The sequence below is a fragment of the Paramormyrops kingsleyae genome, chromosome 10 (genome assembly GCF_048594095.1).
Source record: "Paramormyrops kingsleyae isolate MSU_618 chromosome 10, PKINGS_0.4, whole genome shotgun sequence".
NCBI lineage: Eukaryota > Metazoa > Chordata > Actinopteri > Osteoglossiformes > Mormyridae > Paramormyrops > Paramormyrops kingsleyae.
The window spans coordinates 27,699,477-27,723,407 of record NC_132806.1 but is presented as its reverse complement, the minus strand read 5'-3'; the positions used below and the strand labels follow the sequence as shown (position 1 = coordinate 27,723,407).

Sequence of the window (23,931 nt, the reverse complement as noted above, 5' to 3'; positions counted from 1 at the left end):
TGAAATTACTTGCTCTGAATAACAGAACTACAACCTTAAAACTACTTTAACATGTTTCGTGTAAAAACATTAACTGTCCAACTTGAGGACTCTCACCTGTTATGTAACACGTGACCTGCCTATTCTCCTCCAAAATGTCGGCATCAGTGGTGCTGATGGTGACGATGACTTCTCCTTCTCTGCTGTTCTCCAAGATGGAACCCTGATACACCTCCTCGGTGAAGTGAGGCGGGTTGTCGTTCTCATCTGTCACTGTCACCTCCACCAGCGTGGAGGAGGAAAGCTTGACACTCCCTCCGTGATCGATGGCCACCACATGAAATTGGTACAGACTCATGACCTCGCTGTCCATCTCCTTCATTGTGGTAATCCAGCCACTCTCACTGTCAATGGTGAACAACTCACTGATGTCATACAGCTCTGGCTCCAGCCTGTATGTTACCTTCCCGCTGGTTGCAGTGTCTGGGTCATTCGCTGTAACTTGAATGACAGTGGCCCCCACCGGCATGTTCTCAGCCAGAAAGGCTCTGTAGGGGTTAGCCTCAAAAACTGGCTGGTTGTCATTCACGTCTTGGACTTGGATGTTGACGGACACCAATGAGGCCACATCTGTGCCGTTGTGATTGCAGTGAGCCATAACATCGATCTTATACCATTTGGTCTTCTCATGATCGATGCTCTTTTGGATAACCAAGGTTCCACTGTCTTTGTCAACAGTGAAGATTCTTTCCTTGTTACTTTCAATTGTGTTGCCTTCCACTAGGCTGTATATGACTGGAATATCTGCATCAGCCTTAACTATTCCAACCTCAGAGCCTAAAGGAAGGTCCTCAGATGCTGAAAAGGTGTACAAAGGCTCTGTGAATCTTGGCAACTCAACCTCAGGTGGAACAACTTTCACTTGTAGAGGAACGGTGGTATTATAGAATGGGAGGCCCCCATCGCGGGCTTCGACGTTGAAAGTGAAGATTTTGTTCTCCATCCCAACCAGGCTCTCCTTGACACTGACCACACCAGTGAAAGGATTTATCTCAATGAGCTCCTCTGTGATATCCTCCACATCGTCAACCATGTAAGTGACATCTGCGTTTTTGCCATCATCCGCATCATACGCCATTATCTGAATGACGGGGGAGCCTTTGTTTACGGTAGATTTGATCGACACTTGATATTCGGATGACTGAAATTGGGGAGCATTGTCGTTTTCGTCTGTCAGAATGATCTTAACAGTGCAAAACGCAACTTTTCCTCCACCATCTTTTGCCATAACCTTTATAGCAATCACTTTCTGGGTTGGGTTCTCTCTGTCCAGGGGCTGGGATGTACTGATCTGTCCCTCGTTGTCTATGGCGAATTTCTCATCAGCTAGTTTGTTAATGATCGTATAATCCACGCTGCCATATGGCCCATCATCTGGATCGATAGCCGCAAGTCTGATGACCCGGGTTCCGGTTTCGGCATTCTCTGCCAGTTCAGCCTCGTAGATGCTTTTCTCAAAATATGGACTATGTTTGTTACTGTTCATCATATCGATGTTGACCGGAGCCGTCTTTTGAAAAACCCCATCAGAAACAGCCACAGTAAGGTTATAAAAAGGGTCTAAGCTTCTACTACAGACATTCGCAAAAGAAATTAAACCTGAGGATTTATTGATGGCAAAATGTCTGTTTTCGTTTCCTGAGATTATTTTGTATTCCAGGCTGTTATGATCACTGATGTCCGGATCTGAAGCTTGGATCTTGATTACAATGTGACCACAAGTGGCCATTTCACTAAGATTGGCCTGATACTGAGACTCACTGAAGTTTGGAGGGTTGTCATTAACATCAGTGACATTGATGATGACAAATGCTTCACTGGTCAAGGGGGGTACCCCGTAATCTGTAACCTTGACTTTCAGATGATATTGCTGAATACTTTCATAATCCAGAACCTGCCTGGTTACTAGAAGGCCACTGACTGGGTCAATTTCAAAGACATCTGTTTCATTCTTTCCAGTGCCCATTAATTCATAAAATAACTCTTGATTTCTCCCAGAGTCTCTGTCTGTGGCAAATACCTGCAGTACGGAGGTGCCAATCGGTAATCCCTCCGGCAGACTTGCCATGTAAGGCATCTGTGAAAATGCTGGGGCATTGTCATTTATATCTTCTACTTCAATCTCAACAGTGGCCTCAGAGAAAGTTCCCGCCACTGAATCTGTCGCTCGAACAGTCAGAACATGGCGACTCTGAGTCTCATAGTCCAAACGGTCAGCAGTGCTCAAGATACCAGTTTTGAAGTCTATGTGAAAGCTCTTTGAGGAGTTCTCTTCCCCAAGGTTGTAGATCACACGAAAGCCCTCAGGATTTCTGGCTTGCACATGTAAGATAGTTGTGAAAGGCAAAAGATTTTCCGGAATTTTCAAACGATAAAGTGGACTCTGGAATATTGGATTGGATCGATTTCGGACTTGTATGTGAAGCTCTCCAACACACATCAGACTTGGGTCCCCCTCATCTCGGGCTACTATGCTGAGGTCATACTTATTCATGGACTCAAAGTCAAAACTTCGCTGTAAAGAAACATCCCCAAGGTAAGGATCAATCTTGAAAAGGCTGAAGTCATCCTCCAGTAGGTAAATCACCGATCCATTTTCCCCAAGATCATTGTCCATAGCTGTCACTTGGAAGAACACATCACCTATCTCAGACTCATCAGATATTGTCACGAAGTTTGGCAAGTTCAAGAATTCTGGTGCATTATCATTTGCGTCACCTACATATACCTTCACGTGTGTAGTGGCAATTCTAGGAGGACTCCTCAAGTCCCTTACCTCCACTGCCACATCATACACATCTTGCTCCTCCCTATCAAAAGGAACACCTGTAGTCTCCAGAACCCCCGAAGTCGGGATCATTGAAAACATGCTCTGAGGATTAAGAATTGAGTAGATCAAAGGTTCATTGAGGTAACTCCCAGAGGCTCTCATAACTGCTAAGCTTTGGATAGTTGTTGTGTTCTCCATCACAGTGGTGGCATAGTGCATTTGATCAAATCCGAGATTTGTCTTTGTAATATTAGTGACATTTATCTTGACCACAGCAGTGTCTTTGTATAAGCCATCAGAGGCTTTGACTAAGATGTGATAACTAAGTTTGAGACTAGAGGCATTGCTTATAGAGATTACCCCACTAGAAGGATCAATACTGAAAACATTAGGATTGTTTCCCTCATGAATTGAGTATGATACAACTGAATCTGGATCAACTGCAGTCACTTGGATGACTTCCATTCCCGGAACTGCAGGGAACAAAATAGAAGATTCGTACATAGACATGATGAATTTAGGCGGACAATCATTGAAATCTAGGATGCGTATAGTTACTTTAGCTGGTTTGACTGCGTATAAAGACGGTACACCCGAATCCATTACTTGAACACTAAAATGGAACTCTGGTGTTGATTCATAATCAACAGTGGAAATTATAGAGAGAGTGCCCATGCTGGGGTCTATAGAAAACACGCTTTGCATCTCCAGTTCAAGTATCTGAAAGACAAGCAAGGCATTGATGCCTGTGTCTGCATCTGTAGCACGGACCACCAGAGGTGTTTTGTCCTCCCGCATTACCATGCTATTGACAGGGGCAGACTCGCTGATCTGCCCCACAAACTCATCCTGGAGGAAGGCAGGCGGGTTGTCGTTCTCATCAATCACGTAGACGTAAACTATGGCATCTGAGGAGGCTCGAGCCAGGGTGGAGGCTCTTACGAGAAGCCGGTAGGAGGCACACTCCTCAAAGTTGAGAGCCCGTTGTACCGACAACACTCCAGAGACGGAGCTGATGTGGAAAGTGCCATTAGGATCTCCATCCTTGATTCTGTATTGTACTGCAGAAGGGCTGGAGGCAGTGATGGTGATGAGAGGGGTGCCCACATGACTTGACTCAGGGATTTCTGTGAAATACTCTGTTGAGGAGAACTTGGGAGGAACGTTCTCAGACAGCTTCACCTGGATGGTGACTGGGCATATGTCACTGCGTTGGGGGAACCCCTGGTCTGTTGCCTTCACATGGAGGTGGTAGTGTTCTTGGGATAGTTTATCTAACGGCTCCGCCACTAGTATACTTCCAGTTTCAGGATCAATGCTGAAAATGCCATCAGCATTCCCTAAAAAAACAATCACGACATTAGTATTCGTTTATAGACATAGATAAAAGCTCCTAGCTTCAAATTCCCTCTGACACCATTGAAATACAGTCTGACACATCTATGCTCAACTTGTAAGGAAATACTATTCAAACAAATTGGAAATAAAACATTTGTGTCTTTTTTTCAACAGAACATTGTTTGCAAGAACAGAGTATTCCTCTCACGGAACATGTGTCCAAGGACAAAGTTCTTGCAGCGGAACACAGCTCCTTCCCTCACCTGAATGGAAAGAGTAAATGATGTCAGCATTGCTGCCCGTGTCCTTGTCCAAAGCCTTGACTCGCAGAACCTCAGTGCCAGTGGCGGCGTCGCTCAGAATAGTCGCTGGATAGTGAGGGCTCACAAACGCTGGAGCGTGGTCATTGCAGTCTTCCACATGGATAACGGCTTTGACGAAGTTCCTCTTTACTGGAATCTCTTGATCCCTGACCTGAGATCAACAAAACCAGGAGGGAAACGTTCCGTCAAACTTGGCGATGAAATTAACACTGTCTTAGTTCACGGGTTATTTGAAAACACAACAGAAATACAGCCCAGATATGTTCTTCTCTGACTGATCCCAATGGTGCGATGCTGTGGGAGTGTGGTACAATGGGAGTGTGGTAACATCACGTTTATAATTTAGACTGTGTCATCTTTATCCATGTCGAGTGTAACACCATAAACAGAGGTGTGAGACAAGCTCTCCACTTTGATGTGGTGATGTGTGTTATTATTACTGTAAGAAAAGACTCTGTTGTGGCCTTGGCACTGGATTAGAAACACCATCATTTTTAGCCAGTATTGCGCTGACAATCTCATGTAATGACAAGCGATGTGTGGAAAATGGTGCTACGTTAGTGCTGCCGTTTATATGCCTCCCAGATACGGTACAGACAGGTGTTATATGCAAACAACCATGGACATGATCTACTTAAGGGTTCAGTGTGTTGCCCTTTCTCATAAACTACACCCAGTGTAAGAATTATACAAACGAGAGGAGGCCATTCGGCCCATCGAGCTCGCTTGGGGAGAACTTAACTAATAGCTCAGAGTTGTTAAAATCTTATCTAGCTCTGATTTAAAGGAACCCATGGATTCAGCTTGCACTACGTTATCAGGAAGACTATTACATACTCTGACTACACGCTGTGTAAAGAAGTGCTTCCTTAAATCCAGTTTGAAATGTTCTCCCGCTAATTTCCACCTATGGCCACGAGTTCTTGTATTTGAACTAATGCTGGAGTAACTATTTGGTTGAACAGCATCCAAACCTGTTAGAATCTTATGGACCTGGATCATGATATTGATGTGGTAATAATTATTCTATATGCAGGTTTCCAATATAAGAATGTACCTACTCAATGAATATACCAACTCAATTAATATACCAACTCAATGAACCAATGTTCATGTACCACGAAGGATTGTTTTATTCCCCTCCCCCGACACCACATGGTTGTAAATTGTTATTGTGTTCACAACAAGTGCTCCTCTGCCACCTCTGAAAGACCTCGACACATTAGTGACGACTGGATGGGCCGCCTACCATGATGATGAGCGTATGCACTGGCAGGGTTTCAAAGTCCAGCTCCTCGGCCAAGACGAGAATTCCGCTCTTGGGGTCCAGGTGGAAGTGAGCGACGCTGCCGGACTGGAGGCTGCCATGGATGGTGTAGACCAGCCTGCTGTTGATGTCCTCGTCCCGGGCGATGATCTGCAGGATCTCCTTCCAAGGAGCGGTATCCTCTGGCACCATCACCTCGTAATGTTTCTCAAGGAATTCCGGACGATGTTCGTTCATATCCAGCACACGTATGTAGGCCTGACATTACAAAGCATGAAACATCAGTACCAAACATTTTGACTAGTCTCATAAGATGCCTAAATGCTACCCACAAAATTATGTCACATTAGACAGATATTAGATATTTTTACTCCATGAAATTGAATATCTTACTTAAGGGTACTAATGCAAGCAGCAACCCTTAACCTTTGTGCTACCTACAACTCTAGTCAATTAGCAAATCAAACCAGATCAGCATTCTTGAAATGTGTATATACAATTCGTATTACCCACTAATTGCTCAAAATCTCCATAACACTTCTTGAGAATCTTTTCGGCCAGCTTTCATATTTGCTTCGTAAAAGCAAACCTGCATCCTCCGGACTTATTAGTAACCCTTGTGTAAACATTGGATCATTATGTCCGGATTAATCTACCCACCTGTGTGGTTATAGCCTTGGTTCCATCAGTGACCCTGACTGTCAGGTTATAATTGGACCTCTTCCCAGCATTCAGTGGCCTGGCGATCATCATGCTTCCGCTGTTCTTCTCCACATCAAAGTCCTCTGCTCCTTCGCCACCTATCATGTGTTGACAGTGGTTTAAAACAGACATCCACCTCCACGTATCCGTAGTCCTTTGATTCAAGGGTCCCCCTGAAGCAGAATACCCAAAAGGGGGGGGGGGGGGGCTGTCCCCTGCAGGCTGCGGTATTCATACATGCCAACACATGGTCCCCCAAAAAGGACAGCGCCACCAGCAGGAGGCAGCAGGAAAGACAGTCAGCAGCTACTGCTCCCTCACATCAGTGCGGGACTCCTAATGAGCCTTAAAAACGCCCGACACCTTCAAACATCCGCAGACATATCAAACCCCTGCAGCATGGAATGCAAGCTGCATTTTTCAACATTCTGCCATTAAGTCATTAAGTCTGATATTTTAATTCAAAATGCATGAAATGCAGTTTGGGCTAAAAAGGAATTCGACATCAGAAATCCAACAAATGAAGCAAGTGGCAGGAATAATAATAATAATAATAATAATAATAATAATAATAATGATAATAATAATAATAATAATAATAATAATAATAATAATAATGATATAACAGCCTTACACCCCTTATATTCCTTTCAGTGACCCCAGAGCCTAAACCACCAGGTACCAGTTTGCTGGCTTTGCCTGAATAACATTGTGAGCTATCAGCTTTTATAATGGGGGCAGTATCCTGGGAGAGGAACACGTTGTTCTTGAAGACCACATGTGTACTCCTACCCAGGACTAGAGGGAGGGGGATCAGTGGCAAGTCTCCTACAGTTAGGTTAGGGGGGGGGGGGGGAATTTCCCCACATTAAAATTCTTGTGAGAGTTGTACTAACACACAAGTGTTCTGCGGGCAGAATGGAAAATGATTGTTTCAGAGAGATAACCAACCAAATTGTAGAGGAGGTGGGTCCAAGGAACTAGAGGGGGTAGGACCAACCAATCAGGTGTCTTGGTCCCACCTCCTCTAGTTGCTTGGACCCACCTCCATTACAATCTGGTTGGTTATCTCTCTGAACCAATCATATTTTGTTCTTTTTGTGCAAGTAAAACTCCCATGAACTAAAATTTGTGGAGTGGAGGGGGCTCCCCCATGATAAACTCTACCGAGCGGAGGGGCATCATGAAATTTGAAACAAGTCACATGTCCTGTATTACTTCAAAATGGGACACATCGCTTTAGGTTTCCTGTGAAATGGGGGAAAACCGGGATGGGTGGGGGCGGCAACTCTACTCCCAACACTAATAAAAGGCACAAAATCACAGAGAATGTTCCCTGTGGCGTGGATGTGTCACATGGGTGGGGGGGGGGATTATTTAAGGGGAACCATTTGGCAGCACAGTCCCCTAACAGACGAGGTGGCCACTGAGGAAGGACTCACGCTTCCTCCCCCAGATGGTGCGTGTGAAGTAATCCACCCGCCAAGCCCCCGCGCCCCCGCGCGCCTGCGTGCCCGGCCCTTTCATCTCTGCTGCCGGGCCGGTGTGAGGCTGGGACTCTCGCCTCTCCGGTGTCCTGCCGGCTGCTTCTGTTGCTCGCCGTATGCCCGCGGCTGCGGCAAAAGGTTGCAGTATTTTTATTCCACTGCCAACTGCGTCTAAAGCGCATTTATTAATACTGACTCGAGCCACAGCAGAGAACCGAAAGAGGGTTATTAGCTGGGGAGGTCATTTCCTCGCAGGTTCAGGTACAGGGGTCGCCCAGGCAAAAGCGAGGCTGCGGCTCAGTTCTCTACCAAAGAAAGACACTGAGTAACAGTGAGTAACACTAAGTAACAGTACTCTTTCTCCTGCGATGTCATCTACCTGTGGCCTTATAGACTCTGTAGTAACAGCGCCGCTGAAAAACACTTTCTTACATGAATGTGGAAGCCGGGAATAGAATAATCCCTCATTTGCCTGCCTGTTTTCCAGTCTCATGACCTGCATTTATGCAGAATTACATTCAGCTCTATTAACCAGACCATAAATCACTCTTTCCGATCTTTACAGACTGTGTATTTAATTTAATAACCAATAAATGGGCCCTGTTATGATTTTTTTCTTCTCTGGAAAACACTGCTGAGAGAACAATTGCTGTAAACTTTAAAATGTATCTTTTTTTTTTTAATAAACAAGCATCAGTCCTTCAGCAGCCACGCTTACGTTACGGCATACAGTATATACGTTCTGTTAGTAATGATATTTTAGATGTTAGAAAGAAGGAGTCAGAAAATGTATTTTTATATTTCTCTTCACGAGATGATGTTGCCATTCTTGGATCGCCGCGCATATTTCAACGCACCATTCCAAATAAGAACAGGATTGGCTAATGAGTGAGAGCTGAAGCTAAGATAAGGGAGCTCAAGTCCGGACAGGACCCAACACCCACGCTGGCGACTTCCCACACCGTGGGCCTGAAGAGAGGTGCTGTGTGCTCACGCAGCCTGCCGTGACTCCGCATGGGTGCCAAGCGCCGGGTGCCCTACCTGGCCGGAGCCACGCCCACAAGCGTCATCCCCAACTCTTATAGTGGTACCATCGGCAAGGCAAGGCAAAGCAAGGCGGGGACCCCCCCCCCCCCCCCCCGCTTACCCAGACTCATGCCATGGGCTCTCCATTAAAAAGGGACCTCAACCAAAACTGGTAAGGACCAAATCAGCCTGAAGACCCCCCATCCCCGTAAACGCATACAGATACATACATGTCCCAATCATCCATAGCCAAATCTATGCCCTCGGCCTCAACTAATCTCGTTTAGTAACATTGTAATCCCCCGCGATCCCCACTTTTAGCCTCGCCGCCCCTCTCTCAACAACTTGTACGGTCAACTGAAAACTCTGCACCGCTCAGCCCTGATCTGAGTTTTTGCATTGTGCCTCACTGACCACTGCCTGGGTGCCATCTGCGTGTCCTGATTCCTGTATGTCCTCCACCTTGGGGAGGGGGCTCTCAGTCCAACTGCCCACGGGCCGCTGACCATGTTAACGTGCCTCTGGGGACAGGGGCTCCCCGACTCTGCTTTTAAAAAGGCCACGTGCCCCTTGTGATACCAGGATGCACAGAAGCTGGATTTTATCCCAGGAAGCACAGGGCACAAGGTGCAGGACAAGTCAGTGAAAAACACACCATCTCCCCCGCAAGTCGACGCTCACTGACATGACATCCAGCAGAGCACAAGCATCGGTGACGTGATGGCTATATTGTCCCCAAAAAAGTCCCACAAAATGTTATAACTAAATACAAAATGCTAGGTGGCTTTTGCTCGTATTTAATATTTTGTTTAGTGGACTGAAGGCTTTGAGTAGAACCACGATGATGTAATGGAGGAGTCATCTTACCTACAATGTCAAACCAGAGGAGACTGGAGGAAATCTCCGTGCTGATTATCCCCACCATGTGAGTGACGGGGTCTGTCTCCATGACAGCGAAGGTGAAGTGTGGCTCGTCGAAGGCCAGGGGTTCGGAGGTGGGCGTTGGCTTGGGAAGCCATTCAATGTCGAGGCGTGCAGTCGATGACCTCATCGTGCTGCCGTGGTCTGTGGCTTTGACCTGAAGTAGATTGTGAAGCTGTATAAACCACCAACGGATTCACCTTCTTCAGTTTATGTCACTACCTGCCGTTTCTCGCCCGCTGCCCTCGACAAACAGTAGCCGCACGTAAAAACAAAAAGCTGACAATGGGAGTCGCGTTACTGTGGTTTTGCCATCAAGCCACACAGGACACTAGCAGAGAAACAGGGGCACCCAAGAGTTCCTCTTGCAGGTGGAAATAGGGAAGTGACACTTCAGCCATCCCTGTGGGGACATTGCCTTCACGCCCAACCCCATCATGTGACACGCAGACAGGTAACAGCAAGCTTGTGGGTTACAGTGGAGGGTTAGTAAGTATGCAGATCCCCTGGAGCTGGGGGTCAAGAGCCTTGCTCAGGGGCCCAACAGTGACATCAGTCTGCTGGCCCCAGGGCCCCAGTATTCGAACCAACGACCGTCCAAGTCCAAACCCACCTAGCCACACACCTGCCCCCCCCCCCCGTGTCTTGGGTTTATTATTCAGATCACCTGAAGACTTCCTTAAGCCACTCCGGCTGGTCGTCTGCCTGCTGAAACGCATGACTACGTTCGCAATTATCTGTTTAGTGGGACCTCAGTTACTCCAGGGTATGATGCACACAAAACACAGACCCTTTGATCTCTAATGACAGGCCAGCACTTAGAAAACAAGCAGCTTGAATAGGAGGGAGAGAACAGACGTAGATATAGAGCTTTAAGATCAGGGTATAGATGACGCACGTCAGAGATAGTCATCCCTGCTAATAGGCTGATGGTCAGTGTGATGTCATACCGAGAGGATGCTGTAGTTTCCTGGTACAAAGTCCCCCCGGGAGGAGACCACGCCCGTGTCGGGATCGATGACAAACTGCCCCAGGTCGTCCAGCAGGCTGTAGGTGACCCTGGCGTTGGGGCCTTTGTCGTCGTCGCGGGCGACCATCCGGTAAACCTCCTGTGGCCTGGTCTCGCCCCGCCGCTCCGGCAGCTTCACCTGGAAGAGCTTGTGGCTGAACTGGGGGTTGTTGTCGTTCACATCCAGCACCTGGATTACCACGGAGGCACTGGAGGCCAGCGGGGGGGAGCTGTTGTCGGACACAGTCACCTGGAAGAGGAGGGGGGTGGCAGGTTGATTTTTGTTCCACCTGGAGGGCGGGCTTAGACACTCTCAGGGACTGTGCTCTAATCAATTATAGCTTTTTCTGTGAAACTGACACCAAGGTTAAGGGCTCTGCCCACCTTCCCCATCGCCATGGCACCCGGCCAGGGTGAACGCCTCTGCCCTGACTCCGCCCACCTTCCCCGTTGCCATGGCACCCGGCCAGGGTGAACACCTCTGCCCTGACTCCGCCCACCTTCCCCGTTGCCATGGCTTCAGACCTGAATGCTTACCTGTCACAGCTGGCAGTGAACAGGGGCTAATTACAACCTATTTAAACTCCTGCAGGTCCTGCACTTCTTACTTAGTCCTGAGTATTCTGTGCTTTTATCTGTTATGTATTGCCTGTTACTTTGTTCCTGTTGCCTTGCTTTGTGCCCTGTCGTTGCCTATCCTGTTTGCTTAGTGTTTTTCTTGTGTCTAGCTTGGTTATCTCGTTCAAGTTAGACACTTGCTCTGTACCTTTTGTAATGCTGCAGTCTTGTCTTTGGCTTCCATTTATATTTGGATTGCAGTCCCTCAATCTTGCTTTTCTAGCCTTGTTATCATTCCCTTGGTTAAACCCCAGTACAGTCACATTTCTGGTCCTGACTCCCTCCCAAACGCATATTTATTCCTTGCCATGAAGGTTCCCTACAGGTAAATTAGCTGTATGTGCCCTGCCATTCGCAGGCACCCCGTTGAACGTGAACCTTCTGCTCCATGCTGCCTGGGATTGGTGCCAGGGGCCATGTTTAAGAAGAATGCTCGTAAATCCTTGCGGAAGACAAAATGTTCGTACGGAAATTCGACCAACGTATGAAAAGTAAAAGCATAATAAAACCTTGCGTAAACCGTGATACGCATTGTACAGGCCATATAACACATATTGTAGATACATTCACATGTATTTTTGCTTAACAGACCACATCATCCCCACCCACTAAATACCCTATATTGGCAATGCAAATTACCCATGTGTATATAAATGCGCACGTTCTACGTTTGCGACGCCATTTCAGAGACAATGGAGTTGCAAACAAGGGAAAAAAGGAATTACTCATAATGTGCAATGCACAGGGTCTGAAGTAGAGGAATGCTAAACCATTTCATGTGTTAATACGTCTGTCGGTGTGACAAAAAAAAATAAGTTGAATGGCAGTATGTGACTAATACTGTTAATGAGGTCATTTCAACATGCCGGACAAAGACAGAAACTTTTAAAATGGCTGGATTTAAAATCCCTTGAACAGACGTTCCTCTGCTCTGCGTGGTTGGTGAAATACCCCCGAGGGTTGGAGGAGAAAGATCCCCGCAAATGTGAAAGTTGGCGAATAATTATTGGGCTCCCTTAACCTCAACACATAGCAGTATGCTACACAAAAAGCCTCAAGTTCTGTGTTTTACTTCTAGATAACCAAGTCGATATTGGACATAAGTATGAATTTTAATTATATATTTTAGCTTTCACTCTGACCCTCGCAGGGAGAAGATGGATGGATTTGAATTCCTTTTGCCTTGTTTGAATTGTTCACATCTAGTATGTTAATATCATATGACATAAGGAGCCCAGCCCACTTTGGGACCATTAGCCTCTCAGGCACTTAAAATGTTCCTCTCTGGGAACGTTAAAGACAAGTGTCCATCCAGGAAGCCATTAAGCCGCATGGCGCTTTGTGTCAAAAGATAAGTGCAGCCAATTAATATGCAAAAGAGGATTGAATTGAAGGGGCTTAATGAGGCTTAATGTGTAATGTAATAATCAGGATGGAGTTTGCATGGGTCAGACAGAAGAGGCGGGCAACTGCTTATGATGTCACCCCTGTGGGACTGCAGCAGCTGCAGCTTACGGAGAAGTTTGTCAGCATGCACACTGCTGACAGCTCACTGGATGTTCACTGACAGTGAACTGGATGTTCACTGCAACAACCCACCTCCAGAGGGCTGTTTCATGCAAATCCCAGAGCAGCTACCACTTTCAGTTCAGGCTTAAATAAAGGTTGCCTTCTGCTTCGACGAAAGAAAGGAACGTGAATGAAATGAAGTGGATTGTGTGTGGGTCGGTGTTCCGCTCTTCGGTGAACCATAACTCACCTCAATGATATGCTCTGCTTTTTGTTCCCGGTCCAGGGAGGCCAGAGTCCGAATAGCACCTAAACAAACAAACACATGAGGAGGGGGGGGCAAATTGTCAGGGTGGGGCTTCTTCTTCTCATAAGTCCACCTGATAGACAAAGCACTCTAGCTGAAATACCACTTGACACTGTTTTCAAAGCTTTACATTTCATGTAAACTTCTTAGAGTCCTTGCAATTAACAGCGAGTTTTGGTGGGAACTGCATACCCCTCCCCTCTCCAAACATTGCACTTCAACAGTTAGAATTTTCTCAAAAACTCTGGGAAAAGTGAAAACACGAGTGGACATAAAGTCAGTAATGTGTCCATGAGAAAATAACTAAGAAGGGAGACTCCTGTGTGCTAAGACAGGGACCTCTGCTTCTCCGGGGAACCGTCGTAATTCTGGGTGAGTCACAGCACAGGTGTTACACTCTCGATACGAGGACTGTCTGTTCTCAGACATCTGCTTGCGAAGCAGGTTTGGCGATAAGGCAGCTATCTGTGTAGCTTTCCCGGGTTGGCTGTATGATGGAGTGATGAGAGAGAGGCTTCCCACCCTTCAAGTCACAAAGCAGGGGCTGCAAATGAGATCCTAATTGCACCCCCACTTCTTTGCACAATTAATTGCACGTACTGTTTGGGCATATGGACATTTGTAATTCTGCTATATAATCCATTCTGCTTAGGATGTTGTTTGTGCCTGAACTGGCCTTCAAGGTGCCATGTCCACCCCATACTTAATTCCCCCCCCCCCCTTTTTACACAGATTGCCATTGTTTTGCACAGATGGCCCTGTCCGGCCACACCTAAGGCTTTAGTTGAATCATCCACCATCCTCATCCCAGAATGCCTCTGGCTTAATGAACTTTCATGCCCCCACACAAATATTTCTCTTTTTTTGCCAACCTGGGATCCTTTATTAACACATGAACTCAATCGATCTTTTTGACTACAACTTTACCAGCTACCTGTCCAGCCAGATCTGTACTTGTCTCATGTGTCATTGGAACCTGCAACCCACTGCCTACGTGAGTCATGAACCACTTGCTCAAACATGAAGAAAAAACTGCTAAGGGCTTATTGATTTCAGCAAATCCTGCGTAATGCATTCCCAAGACCATTGTTACCTCGTGCCACAAAGCAGCAGTGCTATTACTCTATAACTAAATGTATTTCCAGTCAAACCTCACAATACAATGCCACTTCAATCAAACACAGCGCATTCATTTCAGAGAAACAATTCAGTACAATGACTCTGAGTGTGATGTCTAGAATTCAAACCCTGAGAGGAAGGTGTCAGTTATAATGACGGCTATAATCACATTGTTGACCCTTGAGAAAATCCACAAAGATACATGACAGCTAAAATAGAGCAATTTATCAAGAAAACGTCATTTGCTGGTACTACTGAAATCAGAAACAGTCAGTTAAAAGACAGGAAAATATTTGTTAATCGCTTATATAATGTCAAGTATTTTTTAATTCATATTTCAAGGTTTTAAACATGGGATTTATACACAAATCTTCAGGCCATGACTTTTGTTCAATGGCTTTGTAGCTTTCACCAAATTATTTTTTTCTCCGTAATCCTTAAGTACTGACCTGGGGTGGGGCCCTGGGATTAGCTGTTGGGGATAAACAAGTTCTAGCCTGTAATAGCGGTTAAGGCTGCGTAATTACTCAGTCCTTCAAAGCTCAGCCAGGCCATGTCCACTTGGGGCGGGGGTGGGCACAATTTTTCTGCCATCTTTTGTCCTCAAGATGCTACACATGCAGCAATTAGCCAGATACTAAAAATACAACTTAGCATTACATATGAGCTCCTGGCAAAGCTATAGGAAACATTATGTGCTACAGTAAAGTAACTTTTAACAAGCTGCCCGTTGATCGTCCTGCCTAGCTAGCTAAAGGACAGATTGCGGTAAGACTGCAATAATCAATGAACAAAATGATTCACGAATCCAGGAGCAAACAGCAAGGTATGTGACTGCTGTAGACAAAGGGTGGAACACTGTCTGGATTCCCTGTAGATCTGCTAATAGCAGTGGGGGAGCTCATCAGGCATCACGTTTCTGGAGATTACATTCGGCATTTACCTGTCTTGTGGTCAATGGCAAAGTATGTGCGCTGAGATTCCAGGATCTGGAAGGTCTGCTTGCCCTCAGACGTGCTGTCCACGTCCGTGGCAGCAACCTGCAGCACAAACTCGTTTTCGGGGGCGTTCTCCAGGACCGAGCCAAAGTAGACGGGCTGAGAAAACTCAGGCGGGTTGTCGTTGACGTCCAGCACCTCCACGTACACCTCCGTCCAGGACGTTAAGGGCACGGTGCCCATATCGGTAGCAGAGACTGTTAGCCAGTAGTGGCCAACAACCTCTCGGTCCAAGGTATCAGCTGTACGAATGAGTCCTGTGACAGCAGTCAGAAATGTTATGGCATTAAAGCAAATGACAGACAAAGACGAAAAGAAAAATGTGGCTTTAAGTCTAGTTAGAATGAGAACACGTAGAACCAGTTCATCATCCTTCTGAAAACTAATTAGTGTGAAGCCAATATGCGTGTAAACCAATTCTAAAACTATAAACAATTACTCTTGCACAATACGAAGGTCAGACAAGCTAACAAAATATACCAAATCATATGTTGTAGGTGCATTTCAACCTTGAGGACATTGCATGGTGTGAAATGAAATTCCTTAAAAGTCAAAACTGGAGGAAATTCTTATTTTTCTTTGAAATAAGAAAGTTCATAGAAAATTGTACAAAAATAACTGACAGCTAATTAAAACAAACAGCCCCATTTAATGCCTTAAGGTGCCCTTTTCCTGCATGATATTCATTTTCATTGCTCTGATCTATACTGACAAATGATAGGAATGTGTCTCTTTAGGCTATAACCTCTAACCTTTATATCCATATCAGTGATTCTCAGTCTTTGTGCCGCTCACGCACAGTTCAGGTTACCTGTCTCCTCATCAATGGTGAATACGCCGAGGCCCGTCCCTCCGTGGATTTGGAACCTCACCACCCCATCGTGGTCTTGGTCCTGGTCGGCTGCCATCAAGGTCAGCACTGATGTGCCCACGGCAGTGTCCTCCATCACCGTCGCCATGTAGACAAACTCCGAGAAGACGGGAGGATTTAGGTTCTCGTTTACATCCAGGACCTCCACCTCCACGTAGCAGGAGGACGAGAGGGCTCGAGGCTTCCCGTGGTCCACGGCTCGCACCGTGAGGTTGTAGAACTGCTTCTTCTCAAAGTCCAGCTCTTTCTCAAGTGTCAGAGCCCCCGTCAGAATGTCCAGGAAGAACATGCCATTCTCACTGTTCTTAAGGTTATAACTGATTTCTCCTCCTAACCCAAGGTCAAAATCATACGTTTCGACCCACATCAAAGTCATTCCCAAGGGGACATCTTCAGGTACTTTAATTTTATACATTTTTGGTACAAACTTTGGAGGGTTGTCGTTAATGTCCTCTAAAACCACCACCAAATCTGTAATAGAGAACAGCTGGGGATCCTGTTTTGGCTGATCTCTTGCTTCAATCCTTAAATCATGTCTCCTATACGTTTCCCTATCTAAGGGTGCAGTTACTTTAACTACTCCTGTTATCTCATCAATCTGGAATGTCTCTGTGGAAGACAAGAGGGAATATCTGATGCTGCCATTGTCATCCAAATCATAATCCACCGCACGGACCTGAAAAATACTCTTATCTACTTCTGTATTCTCCGGTATGCTTACGATATACCTGGTCTGGTCAAACGTAGGGGGATGATCATTAACATCTAAAATGTTCACTGCTAGGAATTTCCAAACAGATTTTTGTGGAGTCCCCAAGTCATAGACGGTAATGTTCAAAATGTAAAATGTTTTAGTCTCTCTGTCTAATGGGCAAATAAGTTTAAGTTCTCCAGATTCCATGTCAATACAGAAGCACCCGTCCTCATTCCCACTTGAGATGGCATACAAGAGTTTGCTGTTGAAACCGGTGTCGTCATCTGTGGCCTTAAAGTGAACAATGGTGGAGTTGAGCAGGAAGTCTTCACGGATGTCTATGGAGCTTGGGAGGCCCGCATTGAACTTTGGCGAGTGCCTGTTGATGATATGAACATCAGAGAAAGAATCCTCTTCCTGGACAAGCGTATCAGGCTTGATAGACTTGATTAGTTGTTCCGCCAGTTGTTTAAAAACCCCCGTTTCTTCACAGTTCATGCTAGGTTCCTTACCGGGAGGGGCAACCGAAATAGTTACTGTAGCAGGAGATGAAGAGTGTATACCATCAGTGGCAGTTATGCTAAGGCTAAACGAAGGCATCCCACTAGCAAACAAGGCTGGGTGGATTTTCTTGGCAAGCTTGATGGTTCCAGAAACTGGGTGGATTTCAAATAAACCATGTTCATTGCCACCCTCAATCCTGTACCTAACCTGCTCCAGTTCATCCAGGTCCACAGCAGACATGACACCGACACTCCCCCCAACCCCAAGGTCATGTGGTATGGTCACATTGCATCCAACCCTCTCGAACAAAGGGATGTTATCATTGATGTTGTTCATGAGCAGCTTCACGCTGGACTCGCTCACGCGGCTGAAGGGATGACCGCTGTCATAGGCCCAGATCCGGAGGAGGTACAAGCGCTGCATGAGCTCGTAGTCCAGGAGCTCTGATGTCGAGATCACCCCGGTGAATGGGTCAACCACGAAGGGCACAGGGACAGTGTTAGCAATTGCGTAGGTCACAAAGCCGTTTTTGTCGGTATCACTGTCTGTGGCAGACACTCTTAAAATGCTACTTCCTATGGGCACATTCTCTGGAAGTGTCCCCTGGTAAGAGGATTGTGTAAATGATGGGGTGTTGTCATTTTCGTCAATAATATGAACAACAATCTGTGTTTCCGTCCCTCTGTGGTTCGTTGCTACAGTAAACTCATAGCGAGACTTTGTTTCAAAGTCCATGCCTTCGGTGGTCACTATTATGCCACTTTTTGAGTTGATGTGAAATTTCAGACTGTCTGGGTTACTTTTGATATGGTATGTGACATTTGGGTAGCTTGGTATGGTCTTCAGCCTTACCACATGACTTTTTGGTGGGGCAAATTCACTTAGAGCAACATGGTATACTTCCTTCTCAAACCTCAGGGAGTCAAGTTGTTTCGCAGGAATGTGTAAATCTTTTATCTGGGAAAGCAGAGGGGGACTGCTTCTGTCCTTGGCTTGAAGGGACAGATTTACACCAAAGGGATTCTGCAACCAGTTCATCCTTTTCGTAGAGATTATCTGGAAGTCATGCCCTTCCAAATTAGAGGGAACAATTTCAAAGTTCTTCAGCGGATCTCCAGCAATGATGCTTAAAGATTCCACCCTTTTCAGCCCATCTTCCACCATGACATTTACCGATATCCTGTCATCATTAGGCGTTGTTATGTTGATGGACTTGATGAGGGGGGGCTTTGGAGGGACCTTGTCAACATTGACAACAACCCTAGCAACATTCCCAAACTTTCGTGTTCCAGAAATTTTCTTGGCCCGGTCCTCAGCTAAGACAGTGAGGTCATACTTGTATGCCTGACTGTAGTCGAGTTTCTTAGCGACAGAAATGATCCCTGTGAATGGATCCACCGTGAAGGGATGTGACCTTTCTGTGAATGAGTAATAGAACTCTGCATTGCTTCCGAGGTCAGCATCTGTGGCACTGACCTTAGCCACACTGGTTCTCACTGATGTGTCTTCCTTGATGTCGACATAGTATGAAGCTGGATAGAAGAGGGGCTTGAGGTCATTAGCATCAAGCACTCGAATCAACACCTTCGTCCTGGCCTGATAGTCATAAAGGCTCTCAGTGGCTTCCACCGTTAGCGTGTAGGTATCTCTCACTTCACGGTTAAGTGACGGGACTTGGCCAGCTCGAGTCCTTATGCGGAGGAAGCAGAAATCCCCAACCGTGACCTCTTCCATCCTGAAAAGGTTTTCATCATCCCCGGCGACCAATTTGTATTTGATGTCCCAGAACTGGTCCGAGATCACAATGCCCATTTTCACCGGGCTCTGCACGTAGGTCCTCGGGGCGGAGTTCTCGGGGATGGTAGCGTTGTAAAGGTGGTGGGTGAAGCTCATTGGAGAGTAGCCCTTGCCCAGACTCCTTTGACAGCTTCCCACATGCAGTAAAAATACAGCAACACCGAGTAGCATCCCAGCTTTCATTGTTCCCATATTTAATGGCTCCTCATAGATCTTCAAACCTGGAGAGAGAGGACAGGACAGCAGGATAAGTAATCGAAAGAGAAGCTACTCAAAACTTTCACACGGCTTTTAAAAAAAATGACACATCAAAATGGGGCCACCGCACTTCATTTTCAAAAGGAGGGTTTATATTATATATATTGTCGTTCATGATCAGCGCATAAAACCTTTAAATCTTTCTTTACATGCTGCCCTCTTCTTCTCCCAACCGCTGATGTTTGCTCACTCTTTTATGTGAATGAGGCACAATGAGCGAAAAGGTTGCCCCATCTTTGAACAGAATTAACTTGTACATTTTTGTATCCTGTCCCAACACGCCAGGACAAAGGCAATTAACGTGACGTTCAAGGGCGAGCACAGCCTTGGAGCCGCGTTATGTGGTTCATATGAATTTGCATGGTTTTGCTTTTGTACTGACAACTGCAGGTTATTATTTATTCTTTTGTGGGCTGCATTTCGTAATTAATAGGTGCTGCTGACAAAGCAGGCTCTGTGTTTTGGACAAAAAATCCTCTGATATTTTCTGTTAATCGTTTCTTTTATTTTGGAAACAAGCAGAGAGAGGAGAAAGTTGTTTATGGTTTTTAAAGAAAATTGAAACGCATGCATGGGATGTTGTATTGTTTTGATATGCATGATTAAATGTTTTTTAGTAACTTCGTGATATGACGACGCATATGTGTGGCTTTGTGCACGTGTGTGCACTTGTTTGCATGCATATGCAGATGTGTAAGTGAGCATGTCTGCATATGTGCAAGTTGAGGCTCAAGAGCTACCTGAACTAGCCCATTTATACAGCTAAAGGCTATTTCATTACGAGAAAGGTAAGAATACAGAATATCAGAAAAACACAGTTTACTGCTTACACTCCCCATTTTGGGAGACCTGCTGTCTCGCAGAGCCAGTTGGTGCACTGCACTTGTCACTGCGATTGCACAAACGCGCCCCAGAACCGCAGCTTCTGAAGCCGGGCCCCTGTCAGTCTCACACAGACGGAGGACGAGTGACAGCACTGACATGCTGGATATCATCAGTCAAATTTCATGTTTCTGTTTTTTATTTGGGAGGGGGGGCATTACTCCACAGGGAGTGTTAGGGAAGCTGATGACGTTTCCCGAAGCAGCTCCTGCGTCGCAGGACAATCTGCAGCAGCACGCCTTCACGCTGGACGCATAGAAGCATGTGTTATATGTCACTGCGTGTGCTTTGGCTATCTAAACACTTTACTGCAGGGGTGTCAAAGTGCTGACCGTGGGACGGTTATAGTCGGCCCACGACGTGTTTCTTTATTATTATTAAATCCAGCCTAGTATCGAGTGGGTTTCCACAGAGAATAAAGAGCCAATCAGCAGCAGTAAAATTTGACTCCAGTGCCAGCTTGGCACCAAGCTTGCAGAATTTTACACCCCCCCCCCCATCACACATTTTTAAGCCGGCTGTTTCTGAAGATCTCCTACCTAGAGAACCCCTCTCCCTCCCCCCCCCCCAGCTTATTTGAGCTTGACATTGGCTCTATGGCTATTTATTTTTGACGTAAATGTGTTATCATCCCCTGCATTTGCAGCCGTGCTTCAAGCCTGTGTTCAGCAGCAAGAAAGGAAGGAATTAGGAGTAATTGATGTAGGAGAGCATGACCGGCGCAAAGCAGCTCCGAAACTCCGCTGCAGGTACTCCGCTGACGGGGGCCTGTTGGTGGCCCGCGGCCACGCCATCGTAGGCACCCTCTCCCACCGACCACGTCCCCCATGGCCTTGATCGTCTTATAGGTTGGCCTCCACCTGACGTCAAGTCCGCTGGAAAACTTGCCAACCTCCTTTGGGGGTTTCGGGGGTGGTGGGGGGGGGGGTGCATGGCTCGCATGGCAGAGACTATGCCTTCCTCCGCTAAGGTGAGATTTCCTGAATGTTCCCGGAGCTAAGGGACGGCCCATTCACAGAGGGATCTCCATTTCAACGCTAAACACCCACGCGAAAGTTGGCTCGGCCCACGGACGGTTGTGGGTTCATGGAACACAGGATCATGTCTGAGAACGTCCCCCCCAGGTTCTGACTGACCCCTTGAAACGGGTCGGTTTTCCCTTTGTTACTGATGCTAATGACCCACGTCTCGCCGATTTCCTTGCAAAAGTGCTCCAGGACTCGAGACTGATGGAGGAGTCGGCTTTCAGCGCGCCAACGCCGATCCTCCCTGCGATTCGCGACTCCTGGTTGGATCTCGTATTGTTTAGCGCATCCCAAGATCAGAAAACATCCATGTTCATTAGGCTCCACCGTGCAGGTAAATGCTGCCTTCCTGTGGCCCCTCCCATACAGCCCCCCCCCCCACCCACCCACGTCACGCTGTTCCGCTCTGGCTCGGACGCCGGCGCCACGCTGACTTCACGGCCGGCGGGGGGAGAGCGAGCGGGCCGTCCCTGCCAAGGACTTCGATTTGGGCGCCGTCTGTGAGGGCCCCGCGTGCCACGAGGCGGGGGCGGAGCCAGGAGCCCAGCATCCGGCTCCACTGACACCATATGGACGAAGAGGGCGAGCAGATGAGGTGCTGGCGGCTCCGTTATCGCTGTCGCCAGATCTCTGCGGCTCTCTGGTACCATGTCGCAATACCTCCTATCTGTTTTTATATCAACACCCAGCACCAGAATCGAGCCCGTTCTGCATAATATTCCCATAACCTGTCATTACGGCTGCCTGTCCCTCAGCCCACCGGGTCACCATAACTAACCTAACCCGTTATTACAGCCGTCCACATCCCTTCCCTCAGCTCACAGACTAACTGTAAACCAAGCAGTAGGGCCCTAAACTACCCTGACACTATAAAAGCCCCCCACCCCCGATGCCGCTGGGGGGCAATTGCCAAATTACTGGGAGGGGTCAAAATAATGAGTGGCCATCCCATAAGGACTGACTTTTCAGGTTCAATACCCTTTAATGAGTGGGGGGTGTTGAGGGGGGACAATTCAATCTCTGCAGACATCTTAGTAACAGTATGCAAGAATAAAGTCGCCTTATTACTTTATTCTGTCTTATAATTTTCGTTTTAATTTGATTATTTTCAATTACATTTTCATTAAATTTTTATCCACCAACCAGTCAGTATCATATAAAATGAGCCATGTATATAAACCACAATGGAAGATCGTATTCATGTATAGAAATTAACAGTCACAGAAGATAAGACTTTCCCAAGAAGCAGAGGTCACAAAGGTAGATCTGATAGAACCTGCTGGGGCCGAATCTCTTCGTGCGTGAATCACGGCATCCGGGTTTCACAACCCAAAACTCTGCGTCCATGAGCACATGTTAAAATGAAGTATATCGATTTTTCGACGGGGTCACATGCTGCACCAATCAGAAGAAGCTGCGGATTCATGCATCATTTACACTCAGAAATTAGCCCAGCAAGAACCCCACTTTTAAAAAATACCTTGATATCAACTTACACATAAACAGTCATATGCAAAGCCCTAAAACAACTCAGAAACATGCCAGATTATTTAAGATTGTTTTCACCAACAGAACAGTGGACAGAAGCAACTCAGGACACCTGGAACTAGCCAAACAACTTAAAAGGAAAAGCCTGAAAGCCATTACGGTATGTTACTGAACTCCACCATGGAACTTTCACAGCTGCGGACCTGTCCATCTTATTAACCAAACTAGCTGCAACAGTAACCATTTCAAAGCTTTGGGTTGCCCAGTTAAGCCCATCAGACCATGGTTAACCCACCAGAAGCAGAGAGACAAGGAACTTAGGCTGTGACCAGCAGTAAGCAGTGAGGTGAAGGTAAGAGAGCAGTCAAAAGCTCACCTGGAATCCGCAGAGGTGGCCGGTCCCCGAGAAAGCGCTGTCTCTCACACGCGGTGCTCCGCGCTGCTGCTGGCGGGGGCCGGCGGCCAGCTCCCAGCTCCCATGCTGCACCTTACGCACGTCTCAATAAAAACTGCCCAGTCGCAATCCGAGTCTCCTCACCGAGGAGGCGCCGAGTTTGAGCGTTTGTGAGTCAACACCTTGTTCCCTCAGGAGATCTATCCCAACCCGTCCCCCACACGCACACACGCCCTCATCTCACTGACACTTCCCCCTCTCTCCCTCCCCCTTCACCCGGGGGCAGTGCAGACTTTTTCTCTGGGTTGTATTTTTTATTTTTTTTTTGTATTTGCGCTTGGGTCTCAGCCAACAGGCTGCCGGAGGAGGGTGTGCTGGCGGAGGACTTCTGGGTGCGTTTCGGTGTCCCATGGGACGGCAAGGTCTCACTCACAAGAAAGGGTCTGGAGCCCCCGGCCGGGGTCCCCCTCGTGTTTCTCTTCCGTGCAACGGCCTGTAAAACTTGGCCAATGTGTCTGTACACAAACAGAGCGTTTCGATTCCATGTGATCATTTGTCGGAGCTGTTTTCCTGAGAACCTTCCAG

General features: G+C 46.8%; 1 protein-coding gene across 1 annotated transcript in view; it reads right to left on the bottom strand.

Annotated features, from left to right (window-relative positions):
- The window catches only part of fat2 (FAT atypical cadherin 2), a 42,780-nt gene extending 19,223 nt beyond the window's left edge, over positions 1-23,557 (bottom strand). The window contains exons 1-10 of the mRNA XM_023797451.2: positions 23,329-23,557; positions 16,245-19,520; positions 15,379-15,690; positions 13,260-13,318; positions 10,824-11,132; positions 9,820-10,030; positions 6,398-6,537; positions 5,720-5,995; positions 4,411-4,621; positions 97-4,149 (exon numbers count right to left, since the gene is read on the bottom strand). Of these exons, the coding sequence (XP_023653219.2) occupies positions 97-4,149; positions 4,411-4,621; positions 5,720-5,995; positions 6,398-6,537; positions 9,820-10,030; positions 10,824-11,132; positions 13,260-13,318; positions 15,379-15,690; positions 16,245-19,491 (8,818 nt within the window). The 5' untranslated portion in view covers positions 19,492-19,520; positions 23,329-23,557. The remainder of the gene's footprint in view (positions 1-96; positions 4,150-4,410; positions 4,622-5,719; positions 5,996-6,397; positions 6,538-9,819; positions 10,031-10,823; positions 11,133-13,259; positions 13,319-15,378; positions 15,691-16,244; positions 19,521-23,328) is intronic.
- Positions 23,558-23,931: the final 374 nt, after the last annotated feature.